Source organism: Ammodytes marinus (genome assembly GCF_949987685.1).
Source record: "Ammodytes marinus genome assembly, chromosome: 7".
Taxonomy (NCBI): Eukaryota; Metazoa; Chordata; class Actinopteri; order Uranoscopiformes; family Ammodytidae; genus Ammodytes; species Ammodytes marinus.
This window is the reverse complement of record NC_137211.1, coordinates 24,087,871-24,110,627: the sequence shown is the minus strand read 5'-3', so window position 1 is coordinate 24,110,627 and position 22,757 is coordinate 24,087,871. Positions and strand designations below refer to the sequence as shown.

General features: G+C 40.9%; 1 protein-coding gene across 1 annotated transcript in view; it reads left to right on the top strand.

Annotated features, from left to right (window-relative positions):
• LOC307252927 (ephrin type-B receptor 2-like) overlaps positions 1–22,757 on the top strand; it is a gene marked incomplete at both ends in the record, with an annotated part of 40,989 nt that overhangs the window by 9,561 nt on the left and 8,671 nt on the right. The window contains 14 exons of the mRNA XM_080030749.1: positions 7,540–7,604; positions 9,644–10,328; positions 14,737–14,892; positions 16,413–16,748; positions 16,904–17,028; positions 17,215–17,377; positions 17,502–17,610; positions 18,556–18,620; positions 18,820–18,942; positions 19,346–19,593; positions 20,791–21,006; positions 21,192–21,341; positions 21,715–21,908; positions 22,021–22,176. Of these exons, the coding sequence (XP_079886875.1) occupies positions 7,540–7,604; positions 9,644–10,328; positions 14,737–14,892; positions 16,413–16,748; positions 16,904–17,028; positions 17,215–17,377; positions 17,502–17,610; positions 18,556–18,620; positions 18,820–18,942; positions 19,346–19,593; positions 20,791–21,006; positions 21,192–21,341; positions 21,715–21,908; positions 22,021–22,176 (2,791 nt within the window). The remainder of the gene's footprint in view (positions 1–7,539; positions 7,605–9,643; positions 10,329–14,736; positions 14,893–16,412; positions 16,749–16,903; positions 17,029–17,214; positions 17,378–17,501; positions 17,611–18,555; positions 18,621–18,819; positions 18,943–19,345; positions 19,594–20,790; positions 21,007–21,191; positions 21,342–21,714; positions 21,909–22,020; positions 22,177–22,757) is intronic.

The following is a 22,757-nucleotide window of genomic DNA, read 5'->3' as shown; positions in this document are numbered from 1 at the left end:
ATATATATAAACTGTATAGATATAAACATATACCGCAGGAATGCAGGGACAGATTGAGCCAGTGGGAAGGGGAGGAAGCCATTATTGGACAGAAAAAGTTTGAGGTCTACTGGGTATGATTAGAACAAGCATCACAGCAAACATAAGTTTTACTGACGTGTAAATTCCATCCCTAAATGGTAATAATTCATTTTGATTCTACAACCCGGGGAGATAATTAATTATTAATAGTTTGAGTTACAGCTGGGACATCATGTCATTAGTGTTGGTATAGGTCCTTCGTGTCAAGTGATTTCCTGCAGCATATTGTGTCCAGTCAGTTGTTCTCAAACTGCAGAGAACGAGGAGCTGTCGTGACGAATGTCTAATCACATATACTAATTCACCCCCGCCCTCGCGAGCCCTCCATGTCCCCATTTCGCTGCTGTAGCTCCCATCAGCGGCTCCAGCTAATGCCAGCCCGCCCTGCCTGCATTTTAGATATCACCGCAGCAGCACTGCTCTTCATTATTAACAAATATATTAACTTGTGCTATCCAAGCTCCCCTCTGATCTCTCTGATCATTACGGATTTCATGTTTGCCATTCTGAACACCTGCATATGCATAATGTATCTGCATACAGGCAGTAGTGCTGTATTTTTCTGCAATGAAAAGCTGTTGGCTGTTGCGCTTTTTGCCCATAGAAAGCCTCCTGGAAATATGGTCAATACCCACACACTATAGATATTGCAATACACAAATGTATACATGCACTCTATACAACTACAAATACACACAATAGTGTCACACACAACAACCATAGGCCATCATATATAAACTGAAATTATTGTTGTTTTTTCATGTTGGCTTTTCATAAAAGTCTAAATTGTGTAATTTGCCTCAGGCAAAAGTGCATTTTTGTACATTTATGTTAGTTTAATAGTCGATTGGGCTGGGTGTAGAACATCAATACATATATTTGTAACACTAGAAATACTGTAGGGGAGAACGGGGTAATGTGAGACACTTTTTACATTTGCTCCCCTCTAAGGGAGCTAAAATGATTTATCAGTCAAATTTACACATTTCCCATTAATTCAGGATGTTTCTTAGAAAAGAGCACTAGCAGAATGTATTCATGACTAATAGCAGTGAAAATATGATTGTTTTAAAACAAGTTGTCTTGTGTCTCAGTTTACCCCAGCTGTGGGGTAAACTGAGACAGACCAGAGAAATCAAGGGGGTAAACTGATCCAGTTACTTTTTCCACTCTGAAACTACCATAACAACACATGCTGTAACAGTTAGAATCCTGACAGCTAGCTTGAAAACCAAATATTACAAAACTAATGTCGGATTAGTAACAAAATCATGTAGTTCGGTCAATTAAGAAAAACATTTTCTAAACACTTGAAAGTAACTCTGATCAAATACACCATATAATTCATATTCAATAATTAACATTCAAATGACAGATAGAACCAGTTAGATTAAAACACAGTCTGGGGGTCAGGACACAGGACCCTTGGAGCCAGCTAGTGTCTGGGGGAAAAGAACAATCAGAACCAGCTAGAACAGCCTGGGACTCGAAACACAGGACTAGAACCAGCTGTCATTTTCCATCTTTTGAGTCTTTGATTAATATTTTTTTGCATTTGTTTTATTGGGATCATGCATTGAATAAAGACATATTACTTAGTCTATTGATGTTAAAGGTCACTCTCCTGTCCCCCACATACATACGTGCCAAACCATGCCCTTGCTGACACCCCTTCAACCATTCAACCCCCACCTCCAGCCCACATTGTCTTTTGTCTTATTCAAACTAGTCTCCTTGCTACCTCAAATATAATGGATTCATTAAAAGAGGGCACAGACACTGTCTCACTTTACCCCACAGCATTTGTCTCACTTTACCCCACTGCCACAATTTGAGAAAAAACTAACTCTTGTAGCAATTCAGGCTAATCTTTAGCTAGCATCATCAAATGTTTTCATATGTTGGTAGTTCATCAACATGTATGATAAAAGTTTTTCTACCTGAATCAATTTGGTTTGGCACAACAATCTATTAAGTTGACTGCAAGACAATTTACTTTTACACGCAAAAAAGAAATTTTTGTGAAAAAAAATGCTTACAACATCACTATGAGGTCCTCTCTTTTATGGCCACAGGGAAATAAGAGGGGCTTGAAAACATATATCTCACATGACCAAAAATGTGTTCCATTGCCCAGATACAGGGGGTGTCTCACATTACCCGATGGCTCACATTCCCCCGTTCTCCCCTATGTCCTCCGGCTAGTAAAAAAGAAAAGAAAAGCTGGCATTGATTGTATGCTTTAATTTTATAACTTTGTCCACTGATCAGACCAGATTTAAGGATGCCTCAATAATTTTTCCTTTTTTTTGGTGTTGTCTATTTATGGGTAAAAGTCACCAACAAGCATCATCTGATATGTTATAGCTTTGATATATACTGTATATAAAAATAGCTAATTGATACATACGTAGAGGCCAAAGACCAATATTCTGTCTCTTTCAGCTCTGTTATTGTTCTGAAATATCTGTCTCTTTCGCTGCAACATGCTCTACTATGTTTTTGAGTGAAAACAGTTGTCTGATGCAGGGAGCACTGTGGGCTCAAATTAATTTAATTTATTTATTTATTTCATTCCAGAAATAAGGTATTGTAGCAGGAGGTTCTACCCCCATAAACAGAGGGTGTCGCTATGAGTCTAGAAAAATATTCCAGTATGTAATTTGACTCAAAATGAGATGTCTTGGAAACCGACTACATATTGAAAAAAATAAAATATATATATTTTCTTAAATACAATAAATACCAGAAAACAACTTTTTAACCCATACAAAGGGCTGTGTTTAAACCACAACAGACTACATCGCTTCTATGGCACGACATATTCAGGTCTTCAGTCTCCTCCGTCCCTCCTGCTTCCTTCTTGGCTGAGTCTGTGGGAATTGGTTGCGGGTCAGTGCCCTTGGCCTCTTTAGTCCTCTATAGCGGTGGTTCTGACACCTGCCTCGCCGCTCCCTCCCAGCTCCTCATTAATCGCTGCTGATGCTAACAGGAAGCGAGCAGCCGGAAAAATGGGCCATTTGGATGCAACAGTGGATGCTGGCATTTCTGCCTCTGACTCAGAAAACAAATACCACACTGACAGTAATGCTATAAAGTTATAATCTTTGTGTAGACGTAAATGTATAACCCAATCGTGTATGTTTTGTTTTGTATGGCATTGTTAATTTTGACACTAGTCGGTACACTTTGTCCACTTTGGTTAAGAAATAATTTTTATATATATTTGTGATTTCTATGACTAATACAACCCGATACAGTGTCTGTTTACAAGGATCCCCATGTGACTTGTCATTCGATGCTTGATCACTAACCAGATACTATGTCAACAGTTTTTCCATATTTGTAATTAGGGGTGGTGAAAAAAATGTATTCATGTAAAATTCCCAATTCCTATCTCCTGCGATTTTAAATTGATTCATAAATTGCCAAAATCGATTTAAAAAAATAAATATTATAAAATGTATACATTTATAAAGCCTCTTTTGAGCTGAATCGAGAATATTTGTAATACTGACTCAAACTTCTTTTGTGGTGCAATCTAGCCCAGAGAGTTTCCTCTTCACAGACAACGGAAGTGTTTTATTTCCCTTTATCAAGAATCATTTTCAGGAAGATGATATCTTAGTTTTGATAGATTCAATTCCAGGATGTTTTGGTCAGCTCTGTTTCAGACACGCATCCACACAGTTAGACACATGTAAAACCACAGCCTGATTTGCATTCTGAGCATGCTTTAACACTCGAACAACTCTAGGACAATTTCAGTCCATTTCAAGGAGTTGCACTTGATTGTAGGTGAAAAGACACAAGTTCAAACCCTGGCTGCCTTCTCACCCCAATTGCTGCTTCAAAAGTGTCTGTCTTCAGAAAGTTAAAGCGAGATGTTGTTGTTTCAGAGGCTGCAATTTAAGGATCTGTGTTTGAGAGGATTATTTTAGTTGCATTATGGGAAGTGTAGGATCCACTTTTTATGGAATTTAACACAGATTTGTATCTCAATCTCTGCTGCTTGCATTGTGACCATTTGTTTTATTAATTTTCCACAGGTTATTCCTTCAAGTAGAGAACAAAATCACCCCTTAGGTGCCCCTCTAACCAAGTTTTGTTCAGTTCGAAAATCATCAAAAAGTCATGTCATCAAAAAGTAAATGTTTAAACTTCAGTTAGAATTTATTTTCATTATCTATTTATCTACAAGTGCTAGAAGCTTCATGTTTCATGCCTAAAGAACAATGAAAGTAAATGATTATCAAAATAGCTTGGACAAATATTATGTAGAGCGCGCAATACAAACCTTGGTGTTGCTTATTAAAATAATTAAAACAAAATCAATTGCCAATTTGTGTTGACATGCCTCTAGTGTCACCAATAATCCCAAAAAAAAACACCAATAATTATAAAAGTGTTCTGCATGATGAATGCCATTCTGTAGTTCTGGTCTCTGTCCTTTGCTAACTAGAGAAACTTGACAATGGAAGCAGCAGGTGTGAGGGGGCATTCACTCACGGCATTCCTTCTGCTCTGTTTGTAGGGTAATTTAATGCAGAGACTCAACCAAGTAGGCACATCGCGTGTATTAGCGTGTTCAGTTGTGTGTGACAACAGACAATGAAACCAGCAGAAGGAAACAATCGTCGCTTAAAATTCTTTTCATTATCTTTCGTAATTAGATTTGGGCACACAGAGGCATGGCGGTGATGAGCTGTGCGCTGTAGCCACTCATACGTTGTGTGTGGGCCTCTCTGACTTCCCTCAAAGCCACTAAAGGAAGAAGCTTTACTCAGCAGCAGCAGACTCTCTATGTGATGTGAATAATTGAGCATGTGTTGTCCCAGCAGCGTGGCTTCACCTGACATGGTGGTTGGGGGGGTGTGTGGCACGGAGATTATGGACCTCACTCAGAGGCTTATGGGTGTAGTGAAAGAGAGAGCAGATGTACAGTATCCAGGCAGACAGAGAGGGACTGTCAGGGTGGTGCGGTATATGTGCTGGGAGAGTGTGTGCTTTTTAAGGAACCTGTGAGATGATAAAAAATACAATCCAGGAAGTCCAGTTTGAGTAATAGACCGATGGGTTTGACAGCCAAACACTGCATATAATAAAGGAATTAACAATGGAGTCAAACAGCAGAATTATGTGTTCATGTTGTAAACTGATCTGCCATGAAGGTTAGCCTAAAAAATTATGTAACATAGGTTGAAATCGTTCCATCTTTTTCACTAGATGACCCTGTATGTTTTTTTTTCTCTCCAGAGCTCTTTTCATTTGCATGCCCACCAAGCCAATAATAAATGGCTGGTCCTTTATTTGCAGCTCTGATTAATGCAGGGTTAATGTACAACGTGATCAATCAATTATTCACCTGCTGAGCTGAACCTGACAGATCATGGGCGATGTCATCTTGTGATTAATTAATAACTAGATGGCAGCATAAATAATGTGCTGATTAATTATGAATACGATTTGAAGATAGGCCTGATACATTGTGCAAAAATCTCTTTTATATAGAGTTTATGTTAATAATACAGATTAATTCTGTTTTATGGAGAAAAATATAGGGGAGAACAGGGTAATCTGAGCCACTTTTTACATTTGCTCCCCTCTAAGAAAGCTAAAATGATTTATCACTAACATTTACACGTTTCCTAGAAATGGGCATTAGCAGAATTTTTTTAAGACAAAGGGCAGTGAAAATATGATTGTTTTAAAAAAAAGTCGTCATGTGGCTCACTTTACCCCAGCTGTGGGGTAAACTGATCCACTTACTTTTTCCACTCTGAAACTACCATAACACATATTGTAACAGTAAGAATCCTGAAAGCTAGCCACACATTCCAGAACTAATGTCAGACTAGTAAAATAATGATGGGGTTTGGTCAATTAAGCAAAGCAAATTTTCTAAACACTTGAAAGTAACTCTGAACAAAATCAAATACAACATATTATAATTCAAAAGGTTTTAATAAGATTCAAATGAATGATAGAACCAGTTAGATTAGAACACAGTCTGGGGGTCAGAACACAGGACCCTTAGAGCCAGCTAGTGTCTGGGGGTCAAAGCATAGGAAAATCAGAACCAGCGAGAACAGCCTGGGACTCAGAACACAGGAGAAGACCCAACTGGATTATAACATCACCCTGTCATACTCTACAACTAGGCCTACTCTACATTCCAGCCCTGAAGGTTACAGGGAAAGATGAGAAGGTTTCCGTGTGGTTGCCCCAGGTCGTCTTCCTGGTGTATTTCCCCCACCATGAGGCACAAGTTAAGTTTAGTCTTAAACATATTTTAATGTAATATTACATAACATATGTTTTATTCTAATGTCATACACTTTTTAGAAAAGCCATCATGCCAAGGAAATACACCAGGAAGACGACCTGGGGCAACCACACGGAAAGAGCACCTTCTCATCTTTCCCTGTAACCTTCAGGGCTGGAATGTAGAGAAGGCCTAGTAGTAGAGTATGACAGGCTGATGTTATTATCCAGTTGGGTCTTCCCCTGTGTTCTGAGTCCCTCCTAGGCTGTTCTCGCTGGTTCTGATTTTCCTATGCTTTGACCCCCAGACACAAGCTGGCTCGGGTCCTGTGTTCTGACCCCCAGACTGTGTTCTAATCTAACTGGTTCTATCTTTCATTTGAATCTTATTAAAACCTTTTGAATTATAATATGTTGTATTTGATTTTGAGTTACTTTCAAGTGTTTAGAAAATTTGCTTTGCTTAATTGACCAAACCCCATCATTGTTTTACTAGTCCGACATTAGTTTTGGAATGTGTGGCTAGCTTTCAGGATTCTAACTGTTACAATATGTGTTGTTATGGTAGTTTCAGAGTGGAAAAAGTAAGTGGATCAGTTTACCCCCAGCTGGTTCACTTTACCCCCTTGATTTTTCTGGTCTGTCTCAGTTTACCCCACAGCTGGGGTAAAGTGAGCCACATGACAACTTTTTTTAAAACAATCATATTTTCACTGCCCTTTGTCTTGAAAACATTCTGCTAATGCCCATTTCTAGGAAACATCCTGAATTAATGGGAAATGTGTAAATTTGAGTGATAAATCATTTTAGCTCGCTTAGAGGGGAGCAAATGTAAAAAGTGGCTCAGATTACCCCGTTCTCCCCTACAGTGCTAATGAAAAATCTGGTCTTAATTTTGACAAACTTTTAATTGTTGGATTTGTTCAAAGGGAAATGTATTCTTGAAGGTGGATTCAGCGAGCCTGAAGACCGCTTGTTGTCAAAATCACTTTTTGTCAAAATCAGTGAATATCTCCAGCATGGACAGGTAGTAGATTGTGAAGAGATACTTACTGATTTTGACAAAACGTGATTTCTCCAAAATCACTGTCTCATTTGACTATTTCATTTGCCAGTAGGTAGACATTAGGTGAAATTATAACATTTAATATTCTGTAATAAACTTGACTAACTTTTCATTTGTGTCTTCTGCAGAAGTGCTAATGGATTCAACAATAGCAACAGCTGAACTGGGCTGGACAATCTACCCATCACAGGGGGTAAGTGGAACAAAAGCATGCAGTCAGTAAACATGTACAGCAGCAGTGGTGGTTTTCCCTAAACTAGTATAAACATCTTTTGATTCACAGCTGGAAAACCACACATAAAACTCCTCTTTGAAATATCCCAAATGAAAGGACAAGGAGTCAATACATATCATTCTATCAATGGACAAAGTTACTATATTTGATGTTTGGATTTCCAGTTTAGGGAGACCATTATGTCATTAGCCCCTTTTACACAGCCAGTGAAAGCCGGGAATATGCCGTAATGTTGGCCCTCTGCCCTGCTGTATAAATGCGACGGTTGCGGAACGAGGGAAGAAAGGTGCGAGAGATTGTTCCGGGAATTTTACTACCTCTGGGGGTAGTAAGATTCCCGACACAATCAGTTCCACCTCTCTGTATAAATGCGGCCAGCTTGTTGTTGCGGAACAGGGGGGCGTTTGACGTTCCATAGACTACGTTCTAAACATGCGACCATGTTAGCAGTTGAAGAACGTGTGTTTAACATTAACCACGCCAGCCTGATGTCACGTAAAAATCACCAAATAAAAGGAACGGCGTATAATCTAGCTGGTCATAAGGTCCGCTGCTCAATCCAAACCCCCACGCTTCATTTTGCAGAGTTTATGAGTCTATTTCTGCCCAGGGGAAGTTGTACAATGGGAAAGCTAGGCTAGGCTAAGCTAGGCTAGGCTAAGCTAGGCTGCGACCGGATCGCCGCCACTATTATTGTCCCAAGTCTGAGCGTATATCCACACTTTATTTCTGTCTACAGTAACGTGACTTCACACACTGTGTGTATGTGTATGTGTATGTCTGATTGGCAGATCGCTGCCCTCACAAAGAGACTTGCTCACAGCCAACTTGTCACACAAACACACACACACACACACACACACACACACACACACACACACACACACACACACACACACACACACAGACACAGAGGTGAAGCAGTGAGCGGAGTGATTTTGTCAGTTTGGTTAACAGTCCCAGTGATGTTGGACTCAGCGCGTAGCGAGATCAACCGGCACATTGTGGGGACAGTAAAATACAGCCCTCTTACTGCAAGCTCCAGCACTTCTGCTCTCAATTCACCGGCCAGTGTTGTTGTTGTAAAGCAGCTGACCGGCGCGGCGCTAAATGTTTACGTCACACCTGACGCTGTTTACAAGCACCTCTTTCATTCCGGAACGCTGTGTAAAAGGGGCTACTGATACGCCAGCAGGCCGGTGTTGCTTGGTTCTGTGTAAATAGAAGCAAGCAAAGCCGGCATATTGGAGTGATGTTGTCCCGTCAATATGCCGCAATCTCTGTGTAAAAGGGGCTATTGATTACAAGATAAATCCCTAGTACGTGAGATAATTAATTGGGTAAGAACTAAGTTCTGTCTATAAGTAACATATGAAACATGACAGCGAGCCCCAACCAGACACACATGTGTGCATGATATATATGTACTGCACATTATGCAGGAGAAACATGAATAATATATGTTAAGATATGACATTTATATTAGATACAGCATCTTTCTGTAAGTGTCAGTATTGTTACTCCTCATTAATCGTTAATACAGTAAGGATTAATTCAGAACATCTCAAACAAGTCTGTCCTCACAAGAACATGGCACAGCTGGATGTTTGTTCTAACCCCTTAAAATGACCTGCAGGATTAAAAGTGAACTGGTCTATGTCATATATTAGATGACTCAGTAAATGTGAAATTAGAGTGAAATCGAAGTCTAACCTTGACCCAGTACTTTCAGGAAGGGTTCACTGCCTTCACTGATCTCTAATCACACCTAACAGTGATGGATGGTGTACTGACACTGGAGGTCAACAGGAACAATATTTGCGGCTGCAGTTGACTTGTAAGAACGGCACAAAAGACGAACTACCTATTTTGATGTTTAGGTCAGAGTCAGAGGAGGTGTTACCCTTAAGGATAACGAAATGTTAAAGTATTATTATTTTTTGTAAATGTATTCTGTGTCACCGTATCAATAGATTTGTTTCCTGTCTGTCTTCTAGTGGGAAGAAGTGAGCGGCTATGATGAAAACATGAACACCATTCGAACATTCCAGGTGTGCCAGGTCTTTGCTAGCAGCCAGAACAACTGGGTTCGTACAAAATACATTCGCCGGCGTGGTGCTCAGCGCATCCACGTTCAGATGAAGTTCTCGGTGCGGGACTGCAGTTCCATACCCAATGTCCCTGGCTCCTGCAAGGAGACCTTTAACCTGTACTACTACGAGTCTGACTCGGACACTGCCACGTACACGTCCCCGCCCTGGATGGAGAACCCCTGGGTGAAGGTGGACACCATAGCGGCTGACGAGAGCTTCTCACAGGTTGATCTCGGTGGTCGAATCATGAAGTTCAACAGCGAAGTCCGGAGTTTTGGACCTGTTTCACGCAACGGCTTCTACCTGGCATTCCAGGATTATGGCGCCTGCATGTCGATTATCGCTGTCCGAGTCTTCTACAGGAAATGTCCCAAAGTTATCCAGAATGGCGCCGTCTTTCCTGAGACTCTGTCCGGAGCAGAGAGCACCTCTCTGGTGTCAGCCAGAGGGGTGTGTGTTCCCAACGGGGAGGAGGTGGATGTACCCATCAAGCTGTACTGTAATGGGGACGGAGAGTGGATGGTACCCATTGGGCGCTGCATGTGTAAAGCCGGATACGAGGCACTGGAGAATGGTACAGTGTGCACAGGTAAGGAGCCCACCAGTGCTGCTTTACATTTGCTGCTTTACTGTATGACACCTCTCTTGACTTTTCCTGATTTCATGTAAAAGCAAGTCTATGACTTCTCAGGTATGTTGCTTGTTACCTTCTTGTGTACGAGTTGAGAAAACCCTTGCTGCGGTTGGTTTGGGCAGATGAGAACAGAGCAATCACAGACCAAGTCCTTGTGGAAGAGGTGATCTCTGTATGATTCCAAGCGAACTCTGGTGAGGTCAGTTTGTGGTGAGAATCTTATTCCGACCCAACTTCAGGAAGAATTGTGTAACAAGCTCCCGTAGCCAGCTGCGCTATGCGTTATGCGATGAGGAAAACAATCTACTTCCTGTAGTTTCTTTCTGTAGTTTTCGTGCATGGAAATCTGACCAATTGTAGAGCAGTTTGGGACCTACATTATTGGTGCAGCGCCCCAGACACCTGATCTGACCAATGATTGACAAGAACGGCTTGGCTTATTCCGTTACATTTTGTTTCGCTTCAGCAATGCATTTGGAACAGAGGAATTAATAGGTGTGAAAGAGAACCAGACCTGTTGCAATACTGTAAATAATGTATCATTATCGCAACTATCAGTGAAAACACCCTTGGTCTAAACCGGACTGGTATTCAGCGTTTCCAGATTTGCTGATTTTTTACTAGATATTTCAACTTGTAAGACCTCTTTGTCCTAATCAAATCTAGGGACAGACCTTTACTTTGTCCCTCGACCAAAGTTGTCAATGTTTCTTAGGGCCATCATGTGGCTGTGGACTGACAGTGTTCACTGTGTGGTGTTTTTGGTGTGAGCATTGAAGCATTCAGACGACCAATCATCAGCCAGACATAGGGAAGGAATGTACATAACAATCTTCCATTCATGGATCCCCATCCCCTATGTATTAATGGTATTTAATGTAATGGTCTAAATTATTTAACTTTACCACTCAACGTTACTTGTCTAACGTAAACAAGAGTGGGTTTAGCCAGAGCATGGATCGTCTCTGTTTTTAAAATTACAAGCAGATTAAGATGCTTATCGAAAAGCATGATAGCAGCTTCAAAGATAATGATGATGAATATGGTAGCTAATGATAAAGATAGTTAGAAACCTGTTAAGTTAAGGCCGATTTACAGCTATGTGTAGCCTCTTTATAAATAGTTACCTTATGTCACAAATTACAGTGGGGCATACATTAGTGATGACTTGAGACTTTTTTCCACAGGTTTGAGCTACTTACCAATCAAAATAGTATTCAACATTGTGGGTATTTGTGCAAGGGTGCTGCTGTGGGGTAATGCTGATTCACCACGCTTTCTAGACCTTATCCTGTTACTGACAGCTGTGTACAGTTTCCCTGGTTTGAAATTCTCTTTCTGATCCATTGCGTTAACCATGATGGAGTCGCTGACTGTGTCTTGTCTGAGTGAGGACTTAACATGTGTGAACATTATTCTCCTTAACACACAGGAGGACAACACTTCCCTTTATGGTCTGCAAATCAAGGTCAAAGGATTTTCAAACTAAAACTGTCAAACCTCTAGGGCTGAATTGTCCCTGCATTGCATTGTGGGAATAAGCTTTGCGGCATATTCTGATGTGTTATAATGACACGTGGCCCACAGTAAAGCCATATCTTTTTGTTAAGTTTATCTTCCGTAACTTTTGCGAGATTGTGACAACTGTTTCCATGTAATTTTTTACTTTAATAATTGCACATTGTGTAAGCAATTAAATTTTCATGATTTTCATCACATGCTGTTCTCGTCTCTGGTTAGTGGGAACGGTTCTGTTTTCCTGTTACTGCCAGACTAGATGTGCAGGGACTTAGGGACTTGGATACTATCCTTCTTTTGTCGTGTATAATTAGAAGGTCTCCTGTGTTAAAGGGATAGTTCAGTATTTTTGAAATGGGGTTGTATGAGGTACTTTAGCATAGTTAGTGTGTTACCTTATGGAGATGGCAATCAACACAGTCACTTTAGGAGTTCGGGGGAGATGTTGCTGTAACAGGGCCAGAAAAAAAAACTCCACCTATTAAAATACTTACCTAAAACATTAATATCCCTTCAATTGTACGCTAAACTGAGATGTTGCTGATTGGAATCAATCTGAGTTTAGGGTAAGATTGAAGAGATACTGTATTTACTGTAGGTGTGGATAGGGCGCAATTTTTTCTCTCATCTGCATCGGTATAGCGGCCGCAAAAAAAAGTTTTTGTTTTTTTCACATTGTTTTTGGAGTACAAACATTGCAAAAAGGATGGTGTAAACTGGTAAAGACACCATCCATTTCCATTTTACTACTTGGTTATAGACCACTGAGAGGAAGTCAAGGAAATAGCGCAGTATATGACCAAATCTTTCATCAGTCAGTACCACTTGGTGACAGCTGACAAGCCCCTCAGTAGTGTCACTGTATTGGTAAAGTTAACCATATGGAAGTCAACACCAACTATCTACTTGGCTCACATTGCCCCATAATTCAGCTTTACAGATTTGATATCTCCAGTAATAAATACATCTTTGCAATTTCCGCTAGAATTTAAATTGAAGTTCTTTTGGTTTGGTGGATAAACTGACTTGCCCAGCAGTGGATCATTGGGGTTGAAGAGCTCATACACTCACATTGTATGGTTGGCATGCATTGTTTCACATTAGGAAATTAGATTCTACACAAGGTTTGCGGAATAATGATTTCCCTGCCTTTTGTATTGTCCCTCTTTGTGTCCAGTACATAAATTCCATGTGAAAGATACTAGTGCCATGAACACATCAACCTTATTTAAATAAAATATGTATATCAACAGGACATCTGATTGGTGTCTCACTTGAGGCACACAATACCACCTTAAGAATAATACCATCTCATTACAGTAATATTACCTCCCCTTGTCTCAGTGTGTCTAATCAAGGAGGACAAGCAAACTCAATTAGGAAGGGTCTCATGCCTCTGTCTTCTCACATAGCGTTGACTCATTAACACCTAATGTTATCATTATCATTAGCGCTATATAAATCCAATCAATTATTAAATCAATTATTATCACAACATCATGATCTCATCCTCACACGGCAATGATGCATAACTATTTCATACAGGCATCACAATAACGTGATAAGGAAGGACACATTTTTTGCTGTCTAAAATTAAAACTAAAATTGCTCTGTCGTTGCATATACAGTATGCACACGCTAAAGCCAAGCACACTGTCAGATGCTTGTTTTAATTAAAAAAATATGTTCACTCAAAGTTTCTGTGTGCACAGCGTCTATCAACATTTAGCGTTTGATAGAATGGATAGTAGTATACTTGAATTCTTACTTATTGGTGGCTGATCTTGTTTAGACACAAAGCAGTGCAACATTGAATATTTATAAAGCTATGTTCATTGACCTAAAGAAAGTTCCTGAATTAATAAGTCCAAGATTAGTCTTCCCGGTCAAGTTATATATATCAGAATAAAAGGGTAAACTTTTAGAATTTTGAACCAATTTGTGTTGTGTGTGAGGCTCAGACTAACTATGTGTGAAGAGATGCTGAGGTCTGAGAATGTGATATGCTGTATGTAATGTATTTTAACACTGTAACTGTGTTCTGGAGCTGCCTTGTTAAAAAATAAACTGCTTAACTTTTATGGTGAAACAGTCAGTGATTGGATATGTATTGATCTTTAGTATATTTGACTGAGGATGTGTATAGCTGTGACTGATCTGTTTCACTGTTTTTCATGGAAATAATGTTGTCGTTTGAAGCCGTTTTACTCACTATACTGATTGGCTGTATTGCATCTGATGTTACACAGTCAGGTGTGAAACAGCTTCCTGGGAATAGAGAAATATGCTGATATTTATGTATTTAGAAAAAAGCCTGAATGGAAAGCTAGTTTGTCATACTTCACTTAAGCTATGATAAGTTTAAATTATTTCCATGGGCCCATCATGAAAAAAGGAAATCACTTCCAAAAATAGACGATCTCCTCTGCTCCACATGTTCTGACATGAACAGCAGAACTGACAGGATCTGAAGGAGTCCCATTGCATGTCACTTCAATCGACTGACCTTTATGAAATGCTGACATCCGGGCTATCATGAATAAATGTATAGTTTTTGTGAAAAAAATAGCTGAAAGAGACTCAGATGTAGTATATTCCGAGCTGATTAATACTAATACGTTTGGTTCTGCAACAGCCAATAGCCAATATGATATGAAGCTGACTTTGTGGATTGATTTAATAAAAGCTTTTTATTTCTCTTTTGTCAACTGAACGGGGTGGGGAAGGGGGGGGGGGGGGCACCATGAATAAGCTTTCTCTCTCATTTTCTTCATCTTTTTTCAGTCCTGTTGTCTTTTCTATGTGTTCCCTGCATCTCATTCTCTGCTGTGTATTTCCCTTACAGCTTGCGTATCAGGCTTCTTCAAGGCTGCACAGGGAGACACCAAATGTCTGCAGTGCCCCATTAACAGCAGAACCACCAGCGAGGGAGCAACAAGCTGTGTATGTCGTAGCGGCTACTACCACGCTGACTCCGACCCTCCACAGATGCCCTGTACAAGTATGTTTACATGAACTGTCGTGGCTGCAAACAGCTGTATAAGTTATTTGATAAGAAGTGCACACACAAAACATAGGCTGTTTACATTGATGCCAATGTAGTTACAGTAGCTTATTCTGAGGCCAATGGGCACAGAAATTAAGCTGTATACTGCTGACCATTTAGATCATTTCCACGATTAATACTGTTTTCTGTCTTATCCGTTAGACTGAAAACGAAAGGCTAGACTGATAAGTAAAAATCCGTTCATCCAAAAATGAGGATTATCCAGAACTAGGTGGCAGCAGGCCAAGCAAGATATCCCAGCGCTCTCTCCACCTAGCAATGTCCTCCAGTTTTTCCAGGGACACCCAAAGCTGATTTTAGGCAAGATAATCCCTGCAGTGTCTCATGCCCCAAAGTATCCACCTATGTTTGTTGGATCCAGAGGGAGGCATCCTAATCAGACACCCAAACAATCTTAAAGGTACAGTTAGTGAAGGGAATTGGCGGTTTTCAGAACAGACTTGGTAGAAATGGAATATAATAATCATTATTAGTATGTATGTTTGAATGATTGTATAATAGCTTGAAAAAGTTTTTATTTAATTTTTTTATCACGCCAAAATTCACCTTTATTACACACAGTGCCTTTAAGTGGCTCCTTTAAAGCAGCAGTATATCCTCTCCAAGTTCCTAGATGTCTAAGCTTGGCCCAGACACCCTGCAGAGGAAAATGAAAATGAAATTCAGTTCCAGAAGTCACTTGTGTCAGTGATCTCATGATTTCTGCCATTACTCAAAGCTCATGACGGAGTGATGATGCTACACATCACTCATGAAAATCACCCCAAGGCACCCGAAGTCCTTCTCTTAAGACAGTGACTCACTCCCATAATGTTAGGCCAATAAACTACAGCATGAACATGAAATACAGTCTAAGACATGGAGGTGCTGACTTTCATATGCCCCCTTGACATTGGCAAAACAGCCCCAGTACACACCAAAACACATCCACTGCAGAGAGCAGAAATGTAGTCCTTAGGCCACCACAGCAGACACCCTTCACATCATGAAAATCACGACCGGAATAAGTGTAAGACACAATGCTGGTGAAGCCCACCACCCTCTGAGAATGTACTTGACACCATGACATTTCCAGTGCCATTGCATGAGTGAATAACTGGTCCACTGTTCAATGACCAGGAGTTAAATGGCTCCTCCTAAATCTGTGGTTTGGAAAAGAAGAATTTGAAATACTTCATGATCAGAAGGACATTTATTTTATTGTCTAAATATATTAAACTATAAAATATGTAGCAATCGATTACTGATTTTGGCAATTATATATGGAGTACCTTCGATTATCTTATATTTGTGATATCCTTTGAGACACAAGAGGCAAGAAGCTGTATTGTGGGAAAGTAGAGGCAAATGAAGAATTTCGAAAAACTGTTGCAAACCTGCCCAACATTTCCGATATAATAATACTAAAAGCACTTTTTGAAGAGCGGTACTAGTGTAAGTTTCTTTCTCTCCAGCCGTTCCATCAGCTCCACAAAGCGTCATCTCCATAGTCAACGAGACCTCACTGAAGCTGGAGTGGAGCCCGCCACAGGAGAGCGGTGGCCGGGAAGACGTGGTCTACAACATTATATGTAAGAGCTGTGGCAGCGGGCGTGGTGGCTGCACACGCTGTGGAGACAATGTGCAGTTTGTCCCACGTCAACTGGGACTGACCGACACTGGTGTCCACATCAGTGACCTTCTGGCTCACACCCAGTACACCTTCGAAATACAGGCTGTCAACGGAGTGTCTGACCAGAGTCCCTATTCACCACAGTACTCGTCTGTCAACATCACCACCAACCAGGCCGGTGAGGCTAACCCAACGTTTTACATGGCATAACAACTTCACTTTACCGACTCAGTGATTTTGAGTTACCCAAATGGGCTTAGGAGTTTCAGTTTCAATAACTCTCTGCCTGTTAGTATTTCCCTCTAAGTTTGCTTCCTCTTGTTTTGTTCACAGCTCCATCAACGGTGTCAATCATCCACCAGGTCAGCAGAAGCCCTAACAGCATCACGTTGTCCTGGTCCCAGCCTGATAAACCCAACGGAGTTATCCTGGACTATGAACTGCAGTTCTATGAGAAGGTACATCAGTGCTAGTGATGAAGGGTGAACCACTAATCAAAAAGACATGCTTCCTCACAATGGCTCATAGACATTATGACTCATGGATTGACAGTGACATTTATTACTTAGTAACACTTTCAGGAGTCACTTAAGACATAATTGTTTCTGATTTAATTTCATGATTTCATGCATGTTTTTTTTCAGAACCAGGCGGAGTGGAACTCATCGCTAACGAGGAGTCAAACTAACACTGCAGTCATACAAGGCTTGAAGCCTGGAGCTATCTACGTCTTCCAGGTTCGGGCACGGACTGTCGCCGGCTTTGGACGCTTTAGTGGCAAAATGTACTTCCAAACAATGACGGATGGTAAGAATGACAATCGTATATACTAGCCATCTAATTTTGCACAAATGTTTCCCTCTCAAGCATCTCTGGATCAAGACTGTATCTGAAAATGATTCACATTTATTTTGTGTCTTTTGACTTGTAGAGGAATACAACTCCAGTATCCAGGAGAAGCTCCCCCTAATCATTGGTTCGGCTGCTGCAGGGGTAGTCTTCATCATTGCCATCACTGTCTTCATTATTGTCTGCCGCAGGTGAGCCATGTAACTAAACCACACATTAATATTCAATAAACCAAAACAACAAGCTCATATAAGGTAAAAAGGTAGAGATTATGTGTGAGTTATTGATAATCAAAAAACCTTATTTTATGTGGAATCAGCAATTCTGGAGCATGCTCGTTGTCAAAAATTGTTTTTTTTTGTCAAAATCAGTGAATATCTCCTCACGATCCGCTACTTGTCCGTACTGTGTGTGTGCTGAAAAACAATCCTGTGTTAATACACAGCCTAGATTATGTAAACAGGCATGTTGCTAGCTACCGTGGGCCCCTTGTGTTTACATTCCCTTTGTTTATGTACAAGTTTATAGACCCTAGGCCGTGTATTATACTTTCCAGCACACACACAGAACAGGATACGGATTGTGAGGAGATATTCATTGATTTTGACAAAAAGTGATTTTGTCAACAAGTGTTTTCCAGAATTGCTGACTCCACCTTTAATGGAGAGCTGAACAAGCCACCTGGGGCTATATTGCATGCTGACATATTGTACCTTGCGAGGTGACTAGTAATTTGGCTTGGAAAAGGTAGCTGGTAATGATCCAGGTCGTCATCACATCAGGATCTTATAATGTGCACATATTTTACAAAGCAATGGCAATAACACAGAATGCCCTTTTCCACAAATCCCTCTTATAAATACAATTGCTCTGTGCTGTTATGGCATTACTAACACACCTCCCACTGCACATCTCCTTTCACTTGTTAACAGTCCAAATCACAACTATACACAACCAAAACACAGAGCAAGGTAAGAAAAAATATCGGCATCAGACACAAATTCTTCTTTACTGGTATCGAATCGGCTGTACACAGAGCTCTATCACATGGTCTACATCAATGGATGGAGTCGCTCAGTTCATGGAGATGGAACTATTGACGTGCACGCCTCTGTGTGTTTGATTGTTTCCAGCAGGCGAAGTTCGGAAAGGCCAGAAACGGAGTTCACAGACAAACTCCAACATTACACCAGTGGTCACAGTAAGTATATATATTCTGTTTTATTACAGCGCACAGCATGTTGTTAACAGATAAACTGAAAGCCATTAACACTGATGTTTCATGAAGCATGTTCCGGGAGAGTACGTTAACAATGCAGGATCGTTTTGCTTTAAGTTTTCTTTTTTTTTTTTTTTTTTCGTGTATGGCTGTTGCTGTCTCTTCTGTCTCTCTGTTGAAGTGTCACCAGGAATGAAGATCTACATTGACCCCTTCACATATGAAGACCCCAATGAAGCAGTCAGAGAGTTTGCCAAGGAGATTGACTTTACCTGCGTCAAGATTGAACAAGTCATTGGTGCAGGTAAAGGGCAACTTTGTGTGAAAAAGGATATCATGTCAGGTATCGGAGGGAGTTGACAACTCAACAACTGAGTTTTTCACAAGGGGATTTTTTGGTGGACTCTTTGGAACTCTTCATGAGGGCTCTGAGGGTACTCAACGCTTCGTACAGCTGGCCATGAAATAATGGAACAGGCCATATTTGTGTCATATTATTGTCAAGATGGTAGCTCAGTTTGTGAATAAATGACATCAAGATCATGTCAGAGAAGATAAGTGATAATACTTTTAGGTACTTAAATTTCACTAAGTGATACTGACTAAAGCACTTACTACAATGTTCAGGTTAAGAAATATAAGATGTTTAACTGTGCTCTTTCAAAATGTCATCCACCTCCCTCTGACTGCTCCCGTCTTCTTGCCAGGCGAGTTTGGGGAGGTGTGCAGTGGAAATCTCCGGCAGCCGGGGAAGAGAGAGATTCTGGTGGCTATTAAGACACTGAAGGCGGCCTACACTGAACGGCAGAGGCGGGACTTCCTGAGTGAGGCGTCCATCATGGGCCAGTTCGACCACCCCAACATCATCCATCTGGAGGGGGTGGTGACCAAGAGCAGTCCTTCCATGATAATCACAGAGTTCATGGAGAACGGATCCCTGGACTCCTTCCTCAGGGTAAAGACACACCGATTAATGAAAAAGTTTGACGCTGTGTGAAGCCATGCTAATGACTCAATATTAGACCAGGGTGCGGTTATAAGATACATTTTAGTGGCCTTACTGACTGCATACCTGTCTGTTCTCCTTTTCCGCTCATGCAACCTCATAACAATGGATTCACTCACAGCGTTACAACTAAACTAGACTTCGTTCCAGCAATACTGAAATGTTTCAGAACTTTAAATCACCTCCTTCAGAAACCTGTCCATCAGAGGACCTCTTATTCCCTAGCCCAGTTTCACGAGTGTCTCTTTAGCCTGGCTCCAGGAGATTCACACTTCGCCAATCCCCTACTACTTCAGCAATCGATGCCCAAAACCTTGCCAGATTCCACCATTCCGGGACACCAAATTGCCAGTTTTTGATTCACATATTCTGGCCTGTAACTGTCTGCCATCTCTGTAAACGGCAACAGGTAGACAGTTATAGCTATTCTTAAGAAGCAATGGGTTTATCTAATATCACTAACTTCAAAAGCTTCCAGTCATCATTAGTGAAACTGCGGGTTGTTCATTAGGCTACTCACTTCAGTAACCTCACGCTGTTTCCATTACTAGACTTTCAAACTCCCTTTCCCTGTGTACGAGAATAAATGGTCAAAAGTTAATTCAGACTAACCACAACTGAAGCCCAAGCAAATGGAGTTCAATCATGTTCTTTGCTAAGCCTCAATTTCAACTGGTGGCAAAGACTCACAGATAACTAAAATTAACTTGTAACTTACCACTTAAGTGAGCAGTAAGAGATTTGGTCCTTTTAGCTAACTTCCTATCAGTGACTGTAGTTATCAGTCCCCTCCCTCGTTCCTACGTCATCACCACATGAACACACAGCCGTCTACATCAGATAGTGCTGCAATGGAGAGCAGCAAGTCATCGTTCAGGGGCACAGAGACCCGCCTCTTTATAGCGTTCTGTCTCCTGATTGGGTAAAACAAGCGGGATACTCGAAATTTGAACAGGAAATTACTGCAAAGCTGAATGACTGGGAGACCTGTGTTATGAACTGTGCATACTGTTTAAGTGACTGCTGTATGAATATAGAGATATTTAACACTTATATTAACAAAAAAAATATCACTTACTTCCCCTTTAACTGAATAACACTGCTGTAACTAACATCATCACAATTTGCTTCTTTTTTTTCTTAAAGCAAAATGACGGGCAGTTCACAGTGATCCAGCTGGTAGGAATGCTACGTGGCATAGCATCAGGAATGAAGTACCTGAATGACATGAACTATGTCCATCGAGACCTTGCAGCCAGGAACATCCTGGTCAACAGCAATCTGGTGTGCAAAGTGTCTGACTTTGGCCTGTCACGCTTCCTTGAGGAAGATACTTCAGACCCCACCTACACCAGCGCTCTGGTGAGTCTCCATCTTAAACAACGTGCCATATTAATTAAGTCCCTTAAATAATAATTAGGACAAAAGATGAAGTTCTAGGGGGGTACTCGTGGTGTAGTGGTGAAGCAGTAAATGTGTTTGTCTTTCAGTCAGCGGTGCCACTATTGACCTCCACACTTCCACACTCCAAACACGTTTTTTTCCAGGGAGGGAAGATTCCCATTCGGTGGACGGCTCCGGAAGCCATTCAGTACAGGAAGTTCACCTCCTCCAGTGACTGCTGGAGCTATGGCGTAGTCATGTGGGAGGTGATGTCATATGGGGAGAGGCCCTACTGGGACATGAGCAATCAAGATGTGAGTAAAGCCCTGTAGAAAAATATAGATGCGTTTGCATTGGTGACTAGCTAGCTTGCTACTACAACATGTAAACAATATTTGATAGCCTTGTTCTGCACAACTCCAGCTTCCCCCTGTCGTCAGTACCAACCATACTTCCTGACTTCCTGTCTTGCTGAAGATAACCCAAACAAGCATGTTTCACAAAATGTCAGTTTTCTAATATTGGATTACCATACAGCACAAGCTATAATTAGGTGTATTCCGAATGCCAACAATCAAGCTTTGGTTGTATTTCACCTCACTTGTGATTTTGATTGTGTTGCCTGTATTTCTGACTGAATCGTATTCTACTCATGTACTGAGACTCAAAATCATTTAACTCTTGTAGGTAATCAATGCCATAGAGCAGGACTACAGGTTGCCGCCCCCTATGGATTGTCCTAGTGTACTGCATCAGTTGATGTTGGATTGCTGGCAGAAAGATCGCAACAACAGGCCCAAATTCAGCCAGATTGTCAGCACCTTAGACAAGATGATCCGCAACCCCAACAGCCTCAAGGCCATGACACCACTGTCGTCAAGGTACAGAAGAGAGGACCTTCATCGTTTCACACTGCCAGTGACCTACACCCTTCAAGATCCAGCTTTCTCACAGGCAGTTGTGTTTTTCCTTTGTCTCCTTTCTGTCCTCCAGTGTCCACTTACCTCTTCTCGATCGCAGCACTCCAGACTTCTCCTCTTTCACCACAGTGGATGAGTGGCTGGAAGCCATTAAAATGGGCCAATACAAGGAGAACTTTGCCAACGAAGGCTTCACCAGCTTTGATGTGGTTTCTCAAATGACCATGGAGTATGTTAAATATGTTTGATGTATCAACACTGTAAAGAAGGCACTTAAAGAGTTATGTGGGGATGATTGTCAATTCTGATTGTGATGGCCAATGTGTTTTAGTTCATTGTGGTTTAAAACGTAATATGGATGCTCCTAGTTTATAAAAAAGAAAATCGAATAGCTTTCATTTCTCAAAAGCTGAATGACTTTAAAACCCCTAACAGAAAAGTCCTGGTGAAACAGCAGTAAAAAGCATCTTTATTTTTAGTAATGTGAAGTGTTTCTACAGTAAATTGAATGATATACTGTATGTCAGCAAGGAAATATTTATTGGAATTCAAATCCTTTAGATCTGTGTGCTCTGGCACCGCAGATTTGAGGCTATTGCTGTTGCCCTCCAGGCATCCCTCCATCCCGTACATTGTTGTATTTGGAAGGCCAGTGAAAAAGGAGCTGACTCAACCCATTATTTGATGAGCTGGTAGCGAAAAGAGAGAGATTTTAAAAGTGAAAATACCCATCTTTGGCATCTATTTTGCATGAGTTTTGACATTTTTGCCAGCCCTGAGTAGTGGGTCAGGGCAGTCTGATAGTAGCCT